Source organism: Heteronotia binoei, chromosome 7, assembly GCF_032191835.1.
Source record: "Heteronotia binoei isolate CCM8104 ecotype False Entrance Well chromosome 7, APGP_CSIRO_Hbin_v1, whole genome shotgun sequence".
Lineage (NCBI taxonomy): Eukaryota > Metazoa > Chordata > Lepidosauria > Squamata > Gekkonidae > Heteronotia > Heteronotia binoei.
The window spans coordinates 13,297,095-13,315,001 of record NC_083229.1 but is presented as its reverse complement, the minus strand read 5'-3'; the positions used below and the strand labels follow the sequence as shown (position 1 = coordinate 13,315,001).

The following is a 17,907-nucleotide window of genomic DNA, read 5'->3' as shown; positions in this document are numbered from 1 at the left end:
GTGTCATCCAGCACATATGGAGACTTGCTAAGATCTTTTACAACGGCCTCCAGAAAGGTCAGAACATGCAGCGGAAACAAATCAAGAAGCCCTGCGGGAGCCAAGGAGATTGGGGGCCAGCCACACGTCCCATTGTATAGACAAGTACATTGTTGTAGACCTTAACGTTCAATTAAAGGACCTGTTTCTGGCAGCCCCACCCAGTTTACCACTGGCACATGCCAATGTTGCTAGAAACTTTTTTTACTCTTATCCAGGGGTGGGATTCTAGCAGGAGCTCCTCTGCATATTACACACACCCCTGATGGAGCCAATCCTCTGAGAGCTTACCAAAATGAGCCTTGGAAGCTCTTGGAGGATTGGCTACATCAGGGGGTGTGTGGCCTAATATGCAAAGGAGCTCCTACTAGCATTCCACCCCTGAAGACAACTAATCTTGAGGAACTGGCTACATCAGGGATGTGTGTGGCTTAATATGCAAAGGAGCTCCTGCTAGAATTCCACCCCTGCTCTTATGTTATCTGTAGACTTAGAGGATAGTCTGTGACTTACCCGGTCACCTTTGCCTCCAATCTCCCCTGGTTTGCCTGGAGTGCCCTGGAAGGAAAGAACAAATCAAAAGCAGGAGATAGTCATAGAATGAATTAATGATAGGATGGGATCGCTCCTTCTTTTTTTGCTAAAAGCGGAGCTCGCTCTATTACATTATAGGAAGCTGGGTATGTGCCAGACCAAAGGCCGATGCAATGAACCACTGGAGCGCGGCAAGCTCCTCTTTCAGCATTCAGGATCAGCCAGTTTGCAACGTGTCTCTTCTGATGGAGCAAACAGATGACAAACTGCACTATTATGCACGCAAGTGCGCGTAGATTTCAGGCGGGCTGAATCGACTGCCGAATGCGCGATGTGCCTTCCCCTTAATATGTACAAAACCGCCGACACAAGTCTGCATTAATACGAAGCTATTACTGACTAGAAATCTGAACGTCTGCGGCTGTGTCCGGTTTGCTCTGGAGCCACGCTTGCGGAATCTTATTTATTTGTTAACTTCATGCGGACCCTGCCCCTCCCCAATTGGCACCCCAAACAGCTGAATCAGGGGTGTCAAACTCATTTGTTATGAGGGCCAGGTCTGACATAAAGGAGACCTTGTCGGGCCAGGCCATGTGACTCATAAAATGTAATGCCAGAGATATAAACTTTATAAAGGACACAAACACAAAGCTTTTTTAAAAAATAAAACAAAATACGTTTAAAACATTAGGACTTGTTGGTCTTAATGGTGCTTTCTTTGTATCTCTCCTGTGTGATCCAGGGAACTGGGCAAAGGAAGCTAAGGCTCTTTCCTTCCTTCCCAGGGGACTGGGGGGGGGAGGAGCCTCAGCCAACAGAGGGAAGAGAGGCTTGGCTCAGTAGCTCTGCTGTGCGATTGAGAGAACCTGGCAAAGCAAGTTGAGATGCAGGAGGAAGCAAGAAAGAGGGAGAAGGAGGCAGATGACAGCCAGTTGCTTGGAGGCCTGATAGAAGCCCTTCAAGGGCCTGATTCAGCCCCCGGGCTGCATGTTTGACACCCCTGGCTTACATGATTATCTTGAAAGTATACGACTGGCCCAAAATCACTCCAGCAAGCTTCCATGGGAGAATGGGGATTCAAATGAAACTACCTTAAAGGCAGCTAGAATTTGTGCCTTGGCATGTTTAATCAGGCAGAAGAACACAGTTTTGTTTTAACACATTTTATTCTAGCAAAAATGTCTATTTACGTTCAGTGTAGGCGTGGCATGCAACTAATGTATACATTTTGTTGATTGGTTGGTTAGTTGATTGGTTCAAACGAGGGTCTCCCAGATCCTGTTCTGACTCTCTGACCATGACATCGCATTGCCTCTCAACCGGGATGTCATAAAAATGCACGCTTCATCAATCCAGAGCTTTGTGATCTCAGCAAAACTTCGTTATCGTTCCCAATATACTGAACATGAGGATCAGAAGTTTTAAAATGCTCTCTTTGTTTTAGGATTTGGCCCAAATCCAACCTTAGAGGAACGTAGGGAACATTTACGGCCATTGTATAGCGTCGCTTGATCCCTCCAGATCCCTCCCAACAACCTGTTCGGGGTGGGGGGAACTTACGAGCAGTGAGGAGGGGGCCATGTCACAATGCACAGGAAGTGATGTCTGACATCATGTTGCCAACGGTGCAGGATGTTCTGGAATTTGGGGGGGAAACTCAATGGTAGACTCCTTTTTTACCATAAAGTGTTTGCCTAAATTCCTGTGTGCCTCCTGATGATGCAATGATGTCACTTCCGGTGCATGTGGGAAGCAGGAAGTGACATCACCACCCCTGCCAGCCAGTAGAACAGCAGGGGGACAAGGGCTGCGGACAAGGGATTCCCTATTTCTGAGAAGAGTTCAGCAGTCTCGGCAGGCAAAAAACATCTGGAGAGCTACCATTGGCCACCCCTGCACTATAGTCTCAGTTTGAACTGGGGCTGCTGGGTAAAGAGAAAAATGCTGAAAGCTCATAGAACTTCCACTGCCATGTCTGGTAACACAGTTATTTGAGGCACAGCTCTTGGCTATTAGATACAGTGATAAGTTCAACTTTTCTTTATATCCTTAACGGACTTGTATGAATGACACGCATGGGCAACACTAAAATACTTACTTCTTTCCCAGGAGTCCCCTTTTCACCAGGTTCTCCCTAGGGGACAGAAAGAGCAACGGAATGAATTATTTCCCATAGCTACCTGCACTTGTGAAATTCCTTTGGGGAGTTGGATTCCAGTACTCTACTTGACGTCATCCCAACAGACACCATATAAGGCCAAGGAGCCCTGGTCTGTTGTTCTATGCCAGGGGTGGCCAAACTGTGGCACGGGAGCCACGTGTGGCTCTCAAAGCCCCCAACATCCCATTGGCCGGCTCGGAGAAGGCATTTGCCTCTTTCAGTCACTTCTCCAAGCCAAGTCAGCCAGTGGCTTGGAGAATGCATTTAAATTTAAAGCTGCTTTCTTTCCACCCACCCTCCACCCCATCTATTGGGCCATCTAAAAGCAGATGGCATTTGATGATAAGGCATTTGCCTCTTTCAGTCACTTCTCCAAGCCAAGTCAGCCAGTGGCTTGGAGAATGCATTTAAATTTAAAGTTGCTTTCTTTCCACCCACCCTCCACCCCATCTATTGGGTCATCAACTTGATACTTACAGGGGGTCCCCGTGGGCCCATAAATCCAGGAAGTCCTGGGCTGCCCGTTTCACCTTTGCTTCCTTTTGGACCCTTGGAACAGAAAACCAAGGAGAGGCTGATGAACGTTCACATTTTTTAAAAGGCATTATGGAAACCAACTGTATTAATGGCACAAACTATCAGGGATCCTGCCTTCCGGTGCACTGCCACCACTCGTGATACCCCCCGTGGAATATGTCAGCAAAATACACACTGCTGATGTCATGGAGCAACTGCCCAACATTCCAAGTACCAATTATGATCATGATTTGAGGGCTTTCCCCTGGCTCTGGGATTCAGAGGCTTCGTGCCTCTGAATGTGAAGGTTCCCCCCTCAGTTGCCACAGCAAAAAGCCACTGAGACACTTATTCCTCTGTTGGATGTCTTAATGTTCTCCTTTCTCGGATTCTTGTCCAGGAAGCTTGATTCCTATAGACGGGTGTTGGATTCCATCTCTTTGGTCTGACCTTTCCATTTCCCAGCAGTTCCCATGTCAGGAGTACTAACACTTGGCCCTTCTCATTTCCTGTAACGGATACCGGCCAGGCTCATTTTCCATCCACAAGGACGCTTTCATCCAGTGCTACATTTATCCTCTAGAAAGTGACCAGCCAGTGTGGAATTAAATACATCTCAAAGTTGAGACACATCACAAAGTCGAGACACATCACAGTATCATAATGCCCCTGTATAAATCGATGGTGCGGTCTCATTTGGAATACTGCATACAATTCTGGTCACCGCACCTCAAAAAGGATATTATAGCATTGGAAAAAGTGCAGAAAAGGGCAACTAGAATGATTAAAGGGTTGGAACACTTTCCCTATGAAGAAAGGTTAAAACGCTTGGGGCTCTTTAGCTTGGAGAAACGTCGACTGCGGGGTGACATGATAGAGGTTTATAAGATAATGTATGGGATGGAGAAAGTAGAGAAAGAAGTCCTTTTCTCCCTTTCTCACAATACAAGAACTCATGGGCATTCGGTGAAATTGCTGAGCAGTCAGGTTAAAACGGATAAAAGGAAGTACTTCTTCACCCGAAGAGTGATTAACATGTGGAATTCACTGCCACAGGAGGTGGTGGTAAGCATAGCCAACTTTAAGAGGGGATTGGATAAAAATATGGAGCAGAGGTCCATCAGTGGCTATTAGCCACAGTGGCTAATATACACACACACACATATATATACACACACACACACACACACACATATATATATATATATATATATATATATATATATATATATATATATATATATGTATGTATGTGTGTGTGTATACACACTCTCTTATGTTCTTACTCTTTCCTCTCCATTTGGCAAGAAGAAGAAGATATTGAGTTTATATCCCGCCCTACACTCTGAATCTCAGAGCGGTCACAATCTCCTTTACCACCACCACCACCACCACCCCCCGCACCACAACAGACACCCTGTGAGGTAGGCGGGTCTGAGAGAGCTCTTACAGCAGCTGCCCTTTCAAGGACAGCTCCTGCGAAAGCTATGCCTGACTCAAGACCATTCCAGCAGCTGCAAGTAGAGGAGTGGGGAATCAAACCCAGAAAAGAGTCCACGTACTTAACCGCTACACCAAACTGGCTCTTGTGGTCTGTCCCTGTCGATAGCTTCTGATGCTAGTCTTGTATGCCCGTGACAGACAGAGAGGACAAAGACAGTACTTACTGGGCTACCTGGAGGGCCAGTCTCTCCTTGAGGACCTGGTGATCCGTTCTTGCCCTAGAAGAGGGATTGGCGATAGAAAACAGGAATCAATCTGTAAGCCCATTACTGCATCAGGCTGGCATGTTGATACTTTAACAAATGTTCTAATGGGCGGTGCCTAGTTCTTTATTCAAAACTTGCTGGGTACCTGATAAACCCTGCTCATTCCCAGGTTTAACTCCCAGTATCTCCAGCTAAAAGGTGGTGGTAAGTTGCAGGGCTTTTTGTTGTTGTAGAAAAAGCCCAGCAAGATCTCCTATGACTATTAGGCCACGCCCCTTGATGTCACCTTTATTTTGCACAGCAGGGACTCATTTCGTCAAGCATCGAGATTTCAAAATAATCAAGCTTTTGCTTTTCATCAAAAGTTGCTTTTTTTATTGAAACGCAATTACTCGCGCCAAGGACAGACTTCTTGGAAGGGATGGCATACAGAGTACTGAATAGTATCTTATAGGCATACTTCAAAAGGCAGGGTTACAGATAACTTCAAAGAATAACATAGAGATGTAAATTACATTGCTGGTTCAAAGGCTACTCGCTAGGATCTCTTTAGGGCTAAGGAATGTTGGCGAATAAAAACATCTCCCTTTCTCACACAGTCTCTTAGAACTGATAAGGTCTGACTGTGTGAATCTGGGGGAGAGGCATCCGTCAGCTTTAATGCAAGGTTACTCTAAACATCCTGACTCCAGAGGGCTTTATTATGCATCCATGGGACTGGGGGAAAGGGGGGAGGAATAAGAGAAAGGAAAAGAGTGATCTAACATGTGTTCTCTTATGTTCTTAAGACAAAGGTACTGCTCTGTTTCAGCTATGGCTTGTTTCCAAATACACACCCATACAGCACTTAGAAATAGCATGCTTAACACATTTGCATATTAGGCCACACACCCTGACACCAAGCCAGCCAGAACTGGGTTTCCTGGGCGTTCCTGATCAAAACAAAACAAAAACAAAAAAAGCCCCAGTAGGTGGCATGAAAGACCTCTACCCAAGAGTCACCAGCAGTCTGAGTAGACAGGACCGGGGCTTTTTTGTGTAGCAGGAGCTCCTTTGCATATTAGGCCACACACCCCTGATGTAGCCAATCCTCCCAGAGCTTACAGGGCTCTTAGTACAGGGTCCAGAATTCTAGCAGGGGCTCCTTTGCATATTAGGCCACACACCCCTGATGTAGCCAATCCTCCGGGAGCTTACAGGGCGCTTAGTACAGGGTCCAGAGATAGAATTCTAGCAGGGGCTCCTTTGCATATTAGGCCACACACCCCTGATGTAGCCAATCCTCCCAGAGCTTACAGGGCTCTTAGTACAGGGTCCAGAGATAGAATTCTAGCAGGGGCTCCTTTGCATATTAGGCCACACACCCCTGATGTAGCCAATCCTCCCAGAGCTTACAGGGCTCTTAGTACAGGGTCCAGAGATAGAATTCTAGCAGGGGCTCCTTTGCATATTAGGCCACACAACCCCCCCGATATAGCCAATCCTCCCAAAGCTTACAGGGCTCTTAGTACAGGGTCCAGAGATAGAATTCTAGCAGGGGCTCCTTTGCATATTAGGCCACACTCCCCTGATGTAGCCAATCCTCCCAGAGCTTACAGGGCTCTTAGTACAGGGTCCAGAGATAGAATTCTAGCAGGGGCTCCTTTGCATATTAGGCCACCCCCCCCCCCCCCGATATAGCCAATCCTCCCAAAGCTTACAGGGCTCTTAGTACAGGGTCCAGAGATAGAATTCTAGCAGGGGCTCCTTTGCATATTAGGCCACACTCCCCTGATGTAGCCAATCCTCCCAGAGCTTACAGGGCTCTTAGTACAGGGTCCAGAGATAGAATTCTAGCAGGGGCTCCTTTGCATATTAGGCCACACACCCCGGATGTAGCAATCCTCCAAGAGCTTACAGGGCTCTTAGTACAGGGTCCAGAGATAGAATTCTAGCAGGGGCTCCTTTGTATATTAGGCTACACACCCCGGATGTAGCAATCCTCCAAGAGCTTACAGGGCTCTTGGTACAGGGTCCAGAGATAGAATTCTAGCAGGGGCTCCTTTGCATATTAGGCCACACACCCCTGATGTAGCCAATCCTCACAGAGGATTTTGCACACACACACATACTGGATGGGCCATTGGCCTGATCCAACATGGCTTCTCTTATGTTCTTATGAACTTAAATTTTGTGCAGACATTCATATTATGCATTCATATTATGCATTTATATAATGTTTGTATGTAAACGTGCAGTTCACATGTACATGTTACAAACGATGTGTACTCTGCATTTCTCCTAAAGGGTTTCTGTTCAATACTGGACTGTTCCAACAGTCACTCTGTGGAGGATGTTCCAGGCCTTTTATTGACAATTCATTGGAAGAGATTACTCACCGCCACCCCTCTGAGCCCTCGTGGTCCAAGAGGCCCGACTGGGCCAGGATCACCCTGGAAAATGAGGAGGGAGTGGGACAATTAATGAACTTTACAGAAAAAAACAAAACAAATTCAACTATCAGTGCTACATATGGTGATCTTATGGCTATGATAAAGTGCAGCAAAGGGCAACTAGAATTATTAAGGAGATGGAACATCTTCCCTATGAAGAAAGGTTAAAGAGGCTGGGGCTCTTTAGCCTGCAGAAATGACAATTGAGGAGTGACATGATAGAGGTTTACCGAATTATGCATGGGATAGAGAAGGTAGAGAAAGAAGTACTTTTCTCCCTTTCTCATAACTGGTACTTAAGAGAAGTGGAAGAAGGCCGTCACCATTAGAATAGCACCAACTCAATAGTCGGGTTTTTTCCCTGTTTTAACTGTTTTAATCATTGAATATCTATTTTATTACCAAATGTGTAATTTTAACACCTACTAATTTCATTGTTTCTGGGATTTTATGCTATAAGCCTCCATGAGCCTGCTTCGGCGGGGAGGGCGGGATAGAAATCAAATCAAATCAATAATAAATAAATAATACAACAACTCATGGGCACTCAATGAAATAAAGGAGCAATAGGCTTAAAACAGATAAAAGGAAGTGCTTCTTCACCCAAAGAGTAATCAACGTATGGAATTCTATGCTGTCACAGGAAGTGGTGGCAGCTACAAGCATAGCCAGCTTCCAGAGAGGACTGGATAAATACATGGAGCAGAAGTCCATCAGTGGCTATTAGCCACAAGGGATAGATAGAACATTAGGTCTGGGGCAGTGATGCTCTGTATTCTTGGTGCTTGGGGGCAACAGCGGGAGGGCTTCTGGAGTTCTGGCCCTTCTGGTGGACCTCCTGATGGCCCCTGGGATTTGGCCACTGTGTGACGCAGAATGTTGGACTGGAAGGGGCATTGGTCTGCTCTGACATGGCTTCCCTTATGTTCTCTTATAAATACAAGAAAAACGGTAAGAGAAACTTCTAGAAATTCATCTTTTAAAGAAAGGTTTGAGTTTGTGCAAAGTTTCCCTCAGTCCCCAAGCATATCAACCCCTCAAGAGCGATACTTACATCTTTTCCTGGTTGTCCTTCACGGCCAGGTGGGCCCGCTGGGCCTGTCTCTCCCTGGGGTAGAGTGAGGGAAAGAATAAAATGGAACTCAAAGCAAACTCAGTACTTACTAAGGAAACATTTATCATACAATCTGGACTGCCAGGACTGGACTCAAGGGGTGGGAGTTGGGCCAGTGGTAGAAGAAGAAGGTATCAGATTAATATCCCACCCTCTACTCTGAATCTCAGAGTGGCTCACAATCTCCTTTATCTTCCTCCCCAACAACAGACACCCTGTGAGGTGGGTGGGGCTCAGAGGGCTCTCACAGCAGCTGCCTTTTCAAGGACAACTCCTGCAACGGCTGACCCAGGGCCGTTTCAGCAGCTGCAAGTGGAGGAGTGGGGAATCAAACCCGCTTCTCCCTGATAAGCGTCCGTGCACTTAACTACTGCACCAAACTGGCTCTCAGAAACAGTTCTTCAAGAGCTATGGCTGACCCAAGGCCATTCCAGCAGGTGCAAGTGGGGAATCAAACCCGGTTCTCCCAGATAAGCGTCCGTGCACTTAACCACTACACCAAACTGGCTCTGACATGAATTAGGGTTGCCAGACCCTGCCCCCGCCCAGTGCTAGGCCCCAACTTCCTGACGCTGATCAGCTATCCAGCAGCTGAGGCAGGAGCAAAAAAGAGGGAGATAAATGCTTTTGTATCTTTATGGTGAATTTACATAAGATCATAGGAAAGGCAGGAAGATATATAGCCACCTAGATGAAGAAGAAGAAGATGATGATATTGGATTTATATCCCGCCCTCCACTCCGAAGAGTCTCAGAGCGGCTCACAATCTCCTTTACCTTCCTCCCCCACAACAAACACCCTGTGAGGTGGGTGGGGCTGGAGAGGGCTCTCATAGCAGCTGCCCTTTCAAGGACAACCTCTGTGATAACTATGGCTGACCCAAGGCCATTCCAGCAGGTACAAGTGGAGGAGTGGGGAATCAAACCCGGTTCTCCCAGATAAGAGTCCGCACACTTAACCACTACACCAAACTGGCTCTCCTAGAGTCACATGTCTTCATGGGAAGACTGCCACAGAATGCAGGATCCTATAAGCATCACTTACCCTTGAGCCAGGGGGTCCTGCATCTCCTCTGGGTCCTTTAAAACCCTGAAAGGTGAGAAACAAAACAGGTAAGGCTCCTTCCTCTGCCTTTGCAGAACATACGGAAGGTCCTTTTGATCATCTTCCTTATGCGCAGGGGTAGAATTCTAGCAGGAGCTCCTTTGCCTATCAGGCCACACCCCCCTGATGTAGCCAATCCTCCAAGAGCTTACCAAAAAGAGCCTTGTAAGCCCTTGGAGGATTGGCTACATCATGGGGGTGCGGCCTAATAGGCAAAGGAGCTCCTGCTAGAATCCCACCCCCGCTGATGCCCATGGAATCAGAGGGACGCTTCTCTATCTCAGCGCTCCCTGCACCCCTACACAACCACAGCCCCGCTGTACAAACGGTGACCCTTTGGATTCTCTGCTCCTTTCTGTTATTCACGCTACAGGGCGTCTGGCATTTCTCAAGTAGAGAATTTTGTGATTGTCACGAAGGTCCATCAGCCCCTTTTCAGAAGGACTCCCAATGGGGAAAAGGCATATGAGAAGACCTACCGGCAACCCTCGAGCACCCTCCTGTCCCGGAAGCCCAGGTTCTCCTGGTTTGCCCTGAGGAAAAAAACAAAAACAAAACATTTATACTATAACAGTAGAAAGTTCTTCCTAATATAAATCTTCAGTCATGTCTCTTTGCCCTAGCCCTGCAGTTGTACCAGCTAAGCATAACAGCAACCTACTATTTATTTTATTTACTGTATGTATTCCATACAGAGCCAGTTTGGTGTAGTGGTTAAGTGTGCGGACTCTTATTCTGGGAGAACCGGGTTTGATTCCCCACTCCCCCACTTGCAGCTGCTGGAATGGCCTTGGGTCAGCCATAGCCCTCTTATCTGGGAGAACCGGGTTTGATTCCCCACTCCTCCACTTGCACCTGCTGGAATGGCCTTGGGTCAGCCATAGCTCTCTTATCTGGGAGAACCGGGTTTGATTCCCCACTCCTCCACTTGCAGCTGCTGGAATGGCCTTGGGTCAGCCAGAGCTCTCTTATCTGGGAGAACCGGGTTTGATTCCCCACTCCCCCACTTGCACCTGCTGGAATGGCCTTGGGTCAGCCAGAGCTCTCTTATCTAGGAGAACCGGGTTTGATTCCCCACTCCCCCACTTGCACCTGCTGGAATGGCCTTGGGTCAGCCAGAGCTCTCTTATCTGGGAGAACCGGGTTTGATTCCCCACTCCTCCACTTGCACCTGCTGGGATGGCCTTGGGTCAGCCGTAGCTCTGGCAGAGGTTGGCCTTGAAAGGCCAGCTGCTGGGAGAGTCCTCTCAGCCCCACCCACCTCATAGGGCATCTGTTGAGGCGGTAGGAGATGAAGGAGAATGTAAGCCGCTTTGAGACTGATTCAGAGAGAAGGGCGGGGAAGGAAGGTAAAGGAGATTGTGAGCCGCTCTGAGACTCTTCGAAGTGGAGGGCAAGATGTAAATCCAATATCTTCATCTACCTCATAGGGTGTCTGTTGCGGGGGAGGGAAGGCAAAGAAGATTGTAAGCTGCTCTGAGACTCTGATTCAGAGAGAAGGGCGGGGTATAAATCTGCGGTCTGCTTCTTCTTCATTTAATGGATCATTATTTATTTAATATATCCCTCCCCCTTTCTTTCCAACAGACACCCAAAGTGGCTTATACGATTCCCCTCTTCTCCATTGTATCCTCACAACTCTGTGAGCTAAGAGGCTGAGGAAGCACAGCTAGCCCCAAGGCCACCCAGGAAGCATCCAGTGTGGCTCAGTTTTTCAAATTTTCTATACCAGATGAGCAGAGAGGCAGGCTACAACCTGAAACAAAGCCACAAATCCCAAATGTTCATCAGTAGGCAACGTAAAATTCTATGACATCACAGCATGTCCGCCAACGATGATAATTTAATCCAATGCAATGATGATTGCATCCACCGGGCCTGAATCAAGATCTAGGTTTCCTGTCTCATTAACAATGCTGATTTCTCCATGCCTGCTACCTCTCCACATATCACACCTCATCCAATCACACCTGCTTTTGCCTACTAATGTCATTTGGCATCTGAAATCATTCCACTTTCCAATACATAGGACAGATGGACTCACATTCGAGCTGCGTCTGAAAAAGAGAGCGACCCTATCACAAATCTTGTTAGTCTTTCACATGCTACTGGGCTCTTACTCTTTTCTACTGCTATAGATAGATTAAGATGGCTATCCATCTGGATTGATGATAAAAATGACAGGCTATGAATAAAACGATCGTCCACTTTTCATGGCCGCCACTTCCTGGAACGTAGCGACCTGGCAACAGTGATCCATGCAACGGTCACCTCGAGGTTGGACTACTGTAATGCCCTCTACATGGGGCTGCCCCTGTACCGAACTCGGAAACTGCAGCTAGTGCGGAATGCAGCAGCCAGGCTGTTAGTGGGACTACCTCGGTGGGAACATGTACGGCCTAGGCTGCGGGAACTGCACTGGCTGCCAATTGTGTACCGAGTTCGTTACAAGGTGCTGGTTATTACCTTTAAAGCCCTATATGGCCGAGGACCTGCCTACCTTAGGGACCGCCTCTCTCCGTATGTTCCCCAGAGAGCACTGAGATCTAGTTCTCAAAATCTTCTGAAAATCCCTGGACCAAGGGAGGCCAAGCTAAAAACAACAAGGGAGCAGGCCTTCTCGATAATGGCCCCCCAATGGTGGAATCAGCTGCCAGAGGAGGTGCGAGCCCTGCGGGACCTCAATCAGTTCCGCAGGGCTTCTAAAACCGTCCTCTTCCAGCTTGCCTTTTAAGGTGGAATCTTGGTAATGACATCTAGTCATCTTTATATATGTATATGTATTGAACTGTAGCACCTTCAATTTATACTGGTTTTAATTTATTTACTTAACTGAAATTTATGAATTTGTAATTTAATTGTATTTCAACTGTATTTTATTGTATTAACTGTATTTTATTGTAATCATGGTATGCACCATGTCTTGTGAGCTGCCCTGAGCCTGCCTCGGCAGGGAGGGCGGGATATAAATAAAAAATTATTATTATTATTATTATTATTATTATTATTATTATTATTATTATTATTATTATTATTATTATGCTACTGTAAATGAAAGCTGTAACTATAAAGAAGAAAGTAGGTTTCCTTACGAGGTCCCCAGGAGGTCCTGGCTTGCCTTCTTTGCCATCCTTTCCAGGAATGCCCTAGGAGTGAAATTGGAAAGAAAAAAAAAACCCCTGAATTTTCAGGACTTTTATTTTCAAGAGCAAACGTTGTGCGAGAGATAGGGTGGCCAATCCCCAGGTGGAGCGTTCGTGCAAACTGAAGAGACATAACATGTCATGTGAGCTTTTGCCTCGAGCGCGGGTTCCAGAACATAAGAAAAGCAGCCAGTAGAAGGGCGAATGAAACACGGACCGAGCCTAGGACCCGTGTCGCCGCACCTGCTGGATTTCGGACTGCTACCCAAGCAAGAAGTAGCACACGCCGTACCTGTTGGATTTCGGACTGCTACCCAAGCAAGAAGTAGCACATTTATTGGTACTGCACACATCTATCAATGAAAGCATACAGACGGTGGCCTTTGGTACCATCACAGCAATTGGAAATTAATTTGTATTTTGAGTTGTGCTGTATTCATGGACATTTGTAAGAATTTTGGTGAAGAATACATGAATAGGATATAAGAAATATCTGTGGAGCAATTATTTGCAATGCATAAGTAATGCAGTGGTTTATTTCAGTTGTTACTAATCCCCAGGTGCAGACAGGGGATCTCCCAGTTTGGAGGCCCTCCCCCCACTTCAGCATCATCAGAAAGTGGGGAAGGGGAGGGAAATGTCTGCTGGGCACTCCATTATTCCCTATGGAGACCGATTCCCATAGAGAATAATGGAGAATTGATCTGTGGGTATCTGGGGCTTTGGGGGAGCCGTTTTTTGAGGCAGAGGCACCAGATTTAAAACATAGCATCTGATGCCTTTCCTCAAAACACCCTCCAAGTTTCAAAAAGATTGGACCAGGGGGTCCAATTCTATGCATCCCCGAAGAAGGTGCCCCTATCTTTCATTATTTCCTATGGAAGGAAGGCATTTAAAAGGTGTGCGGTCCCTTTCAATGTGATGGCCAGAACTCCCTTTGGAGTTCAATGATGCTTGTCACAACCTTGCTTCTGGCTCCACCCCCAAAGTCTCCTGGCTCCACCCCAAAAGTCCCCAGACATTTCTTGAATTGGACTTGGCAACCCTAGTGAGAGAAGGACCTTTGGATGGATAGGGATTGTCCAACATTTTGTAGAAAAACTGGCTGGATCTGGATCAAGCTTCCTCGGGAGGTGGTGGTGGGCTCTCCTTCTTTGGAAGTTTTTAAATAGAGGCTAGATGACCCTTTGGCAGCAATGCTGATTCTGTGAACTTAGACAGATCATGAGAAGGAGGGCAGCAAGGACTGCATCAGTGCTTCGTTCTTGTGGCCCTTCCTTACATGCCCTGGGAAATGTGGATTGCCACTTTGCGGCCAGCCAGCAATTTTTCTCCAGGCCAGTTTGGCAAGGCAGCCCAGAGCAGCGATCGCTGGGATTCTGTGTGTGTGTCTTCTGGGCATGGAGCAAGGGATACTGGGATGTATGTGGGGGGGGGAAAGGTATTTGTGAATTTCTGCATTGTGTAGAGGGTTGGATTCTCGAGGGCTTCTAGTGTCCTGGCCCAACTGATGGACCTCCTGATGGCACCTGGGTTTTTTTGGCCATTGTGTGACACAGAGTGCTGGACTGGATGGGCCATTAGCCTGATCCAACATGGCTTCTCTTATGTGACACAGAGTGTTGGACTGGATGGGCCATTGGCCTGATCCAACATGGCTTCTCTTATGTTCTTATGTGACACAGAGTGCTGGACTGGATGGGTCATTGGCCTGATCCAACATGGCTTCTCTTACGTGACACAGAGTGTTGGACTGGATGGGCCATTGGCCTGATCCAACATGGCTTTTCTTATGTGACACAGAGTGCTGGACTGGATGGGCCAGTGGCCTGATCCAACATGGCTTCTCTTATGTTCTTATGTGACACAGAGTGTTGGACTGGATGGGCCATTGGCCTGATCCAACATGGCTTCTCTTATGTGACACAGAGTGTTGGACTGGATGGGCCATTGGCCTGATCTAACATGGCTTCTCTTATGTTCTTCTGTGACACAGAGTGCTGGACTGGATGGGCCATTGACCAGATCCAACATGGCTTCTCTTATGTTCTTAAGTGACACAGAGTGCTGGACTGGATGGTCCACTGGCCTGATCCAACATGATGCACTGGCCTGATCCAACATGACTTTTCTTATGTTCTTAGGGATTAGATGAGGGGATCCCCAACCTCTAGGCTGCAGACAACGTGCCAGCAACCACACCACACAACCCCACCCCCCTGCAGTGCCGCACAACCTTACCGCCCTGCCCCCTTGCAGTGCCTCCTCCTCCCTCCCTCAGCTGATTGGTGGGGTGGTCAGCCTTTAAAGAGCCAGAAGGTGCTTCACGGCCCCTTCCCTGGCCTTAAACTTGTGCAGACGGAGGGGGGAGGAGGAGGTGCCATGGGGAGACAGGGAGGAGGTGGCACTGCAGGGAGGCGGGGGAGGCACCGCAGGGGTGCGGGGAAGAGGAGGCCCTGCCAAAGGGAGGCCAAATTCAGTGCTCCCACCCTGCCAGCTGTGGGGCCACAGTGGGCGGGCCAGTCCTGGGGCTGGTCCCTTGGGCCAAAAAGGTTGGGGACCACTGGACTAGATGACCCTGGAGGTCCCTTCCAACTCTATGATTCTAATGACTGGCATCAATTTTCTTAAACAAATGAATAGCATTTAATACTCACCAGGAGTCCAGGTAATCCCGGGGGTCCCTGGGGTCCGGATGGGCCTTCTTTGCCCTGACAAAGAGTTACAGATGTGACAGTGTTCTCACCAGCTGTCCAGACAGATATCTCCTCTCAAAACATATATAGCCAGGTAAGAAAACATCTCAGAACATTCACGAGTGCATGGTGGGGGTTGGGGAGGGAGAGAGTGAAATCTGGAGAATCAAGAGGGCTACAACATTAGATACCAGAATCATTTGAAGAACCTTTTTCACACTGATTCATTTATCCAAGAATTCCCTTTTCATCTTCTGCTGAATCAGTGCATATGACCAAGGAAAGCATTATCTGGATTTTTTTTCTCCAAAGTGCTTACGATACATGGTCCTTTACGACGCTGGAGGTAGGCAGACTGATGGTGTGGACCAGGGGTGGAGATCTAGCAGGAGGTCCTTTGCATATTAGGCCACATACCCCTGATGCAGCCAATCCTCCAAGAGCTGACAAGGCTCTTCTTTGTCAGCTCTTGGATGATTGACTACATCAGCGGTGTGTGGCCTAATATGCAAAGGAGCTCCTGCTAGAATTCCACCCCTGGTCTCCTCTGCTCCTTGGGAAGGAAGTGTCCTAGGAAATGAAATGGATCATGGGCAGGGGTGGAATTCTAGCAGGAGCTCCTTTGCATATTAGGCCACACCCCCTGATGTAGCCAATCCCCCAAGAGCTTTCAAAAAAGAGCCTTGTAAGCTCTTGGAGGATTGGCTATATCAGCGGTGTGTGGCCTAATATGCAAAGGAGCTCCTGCTAGAATCCCACCCCTTGTGTGGACAGATTGAGATCTGGTCAGTGCACGTCAAAAAGGGGAGGGAAGGCAGCCTCTCACAATCGAAGCACGGTTGATACTTCAATAGGAGACCACCAAAGAAGATCCGAAGAGAAAGGCAGTGAGAAACCACCTCCGCGACAGCGCATAGGTAGGCATGTCCAAAAGGATTTTGTTGTGTAGAAAAAGCTGCGGAAAAGGGCTACTAAAATCATAATGAGATCATTTCCTATGAGGAAAGGCTAAGATGTTAGGGAATTTCCAGTTTGCTTGTTTTTTTAAAGACAACTAAGGAGCACGAGAGAGTTTGATTTAGATTAGAAGAAACATGCACATAATGAAGACGGTGAACAGTTGATTCAGGAAAGACAGTAGCTTTGGGACTTTTTCACTTAAAGAGCGACTGGCTTGTGGAAATCCCTGCCAAAGGATGTGGTGATAACCACTAGTTTACGTGGCTTTGAATAGGGAATAAATAAATTCATGTAGGTTAGGTTCATCCGTGACTGTTCCACATGACGGCTATAGAGCAGGGGTGGCCAACGGTAGCTCTCCAGATGTTTTTTTGCCTACAATTCCCATCAGCCCCAGCCATAGGCCGGGGCTGATGGGAATTGTAGGCAGAAAACATCTGGAGAGCTACCGTTGGCCACCCCTGCTATAGAGACCTTCTGTCAGCTTGTGTTCATTGTAGTAAACTCTGTTATTCTGAAATGTTTATTTACTGCCAACTAACCCTGTAAATCTTTGCCTTACTAACACCAGTGCCATTGTAGAATGTAAGGGGGGAAGGAAGGGGGGTGATTGAGGTGCCAAAGGCCAGCAAGGTCTTTGAAGTGCAAAACATCCAGCTGCTTCTCAGGCGCCTGCTGGTGCCGGGCAAGGACACCATCAGGGGGAAGACACAGCCTGCCTAGGCTGGAGATAAGGAGTGTGTGTAATGGTTACTTTATTATGAGAAGTGACTTAAATCCCCTAGTCTTTGATGTATGCCCATAAATGCCAACGCTTTTGCCTTATGTGTTATCAGTTTCAATGAACCTGTGTAGAGAGTAGCATTGTTGTAATCAATAAATGGAAACTTAGTTTGGGAAAAGAAACAAGTCTATTCATTCTTGAAACTCCAATGAACCCTTTGCCGACACCTTCCTTCTTCAGTGGCAAAACACGGCAAGGTTCTGGCCTATCTGCCCTGCTCACAAGAGTATCTACTGGGCCACTGTGTGAAACAAGCTACTAGACTAGATGGATCATTCACTGAAATCTTTCTTTGGCTGCATAAAATGTAGCAGGCAGTTCCTGGCCAACTATCAGCATTCAGGTTAACCTTTATACATCAAAGGTCTAATTCAGTAATGAAGGTGCTTCAGAGCTTGTCGCTTCCCTGGGCTGGGACTCTTCCTGCCCGCCATTCCCTCAGTTCTTCAGTCAGTCAGTTCTTCGGAATTACAAAAGCTACTTGAATAAATACAAAGCGAATCCTGATCTAGACGGCCCGGAACAGACCAGATCTTGTAAGAACTTAGGAGCCAAGCAAGGTCAGGATGGGAGACCACCAAGGAAGTCCAGGGTTGCTAGGCAAGAGGGAGCAATGGCAAGCCACCTATGAGCCTCTCTTGTCTTGGGAAACCCTGCAGGATCGCCGTAAGTCAACTGCCACTGGATGGCATGACAGTGTCCTATTCAAAGATTT

The 17,907-nt window shown here is 47.4% G+C and overlaps 1 protein-coding gene across 1 annotated transcript in view; it reads right to left on the bottom strand.

Moving 5' to 3' along the window:
- Positions 1–17,907, bottom strand: part of LOC132574858 (collagen alpha-1(XXII) chain-like) — a 268,798-nt gene that overhangs the window by 15,285 nt on the left and 235,606 nt on the right. Inside the window, 10 exon segments of the mRNA XM_060243090.1 lie at positions 553–597; positions 2,672–2,707; positions 3,212–3,283; positions 4,918–4,971; positions 7,338–7,391; positions 8,446–8,499; positions 9,550–9,594; positions 10,089–10,142; positions 12,702–12,755; positions 15,410–15,463. Of these exon segments, the coding sequence (XP_060099073.1) occupies positions 553–597; positions 2,672–2,707; positions 3,212–3,283; positions 4,918–4,971; positions 7,338–7,391; positions 8,446–8,499; positions 9,550–9,594; positions 10,089–10,142; positions 12,702–12,755; positions 15,410–15,463 (522 nt within the window).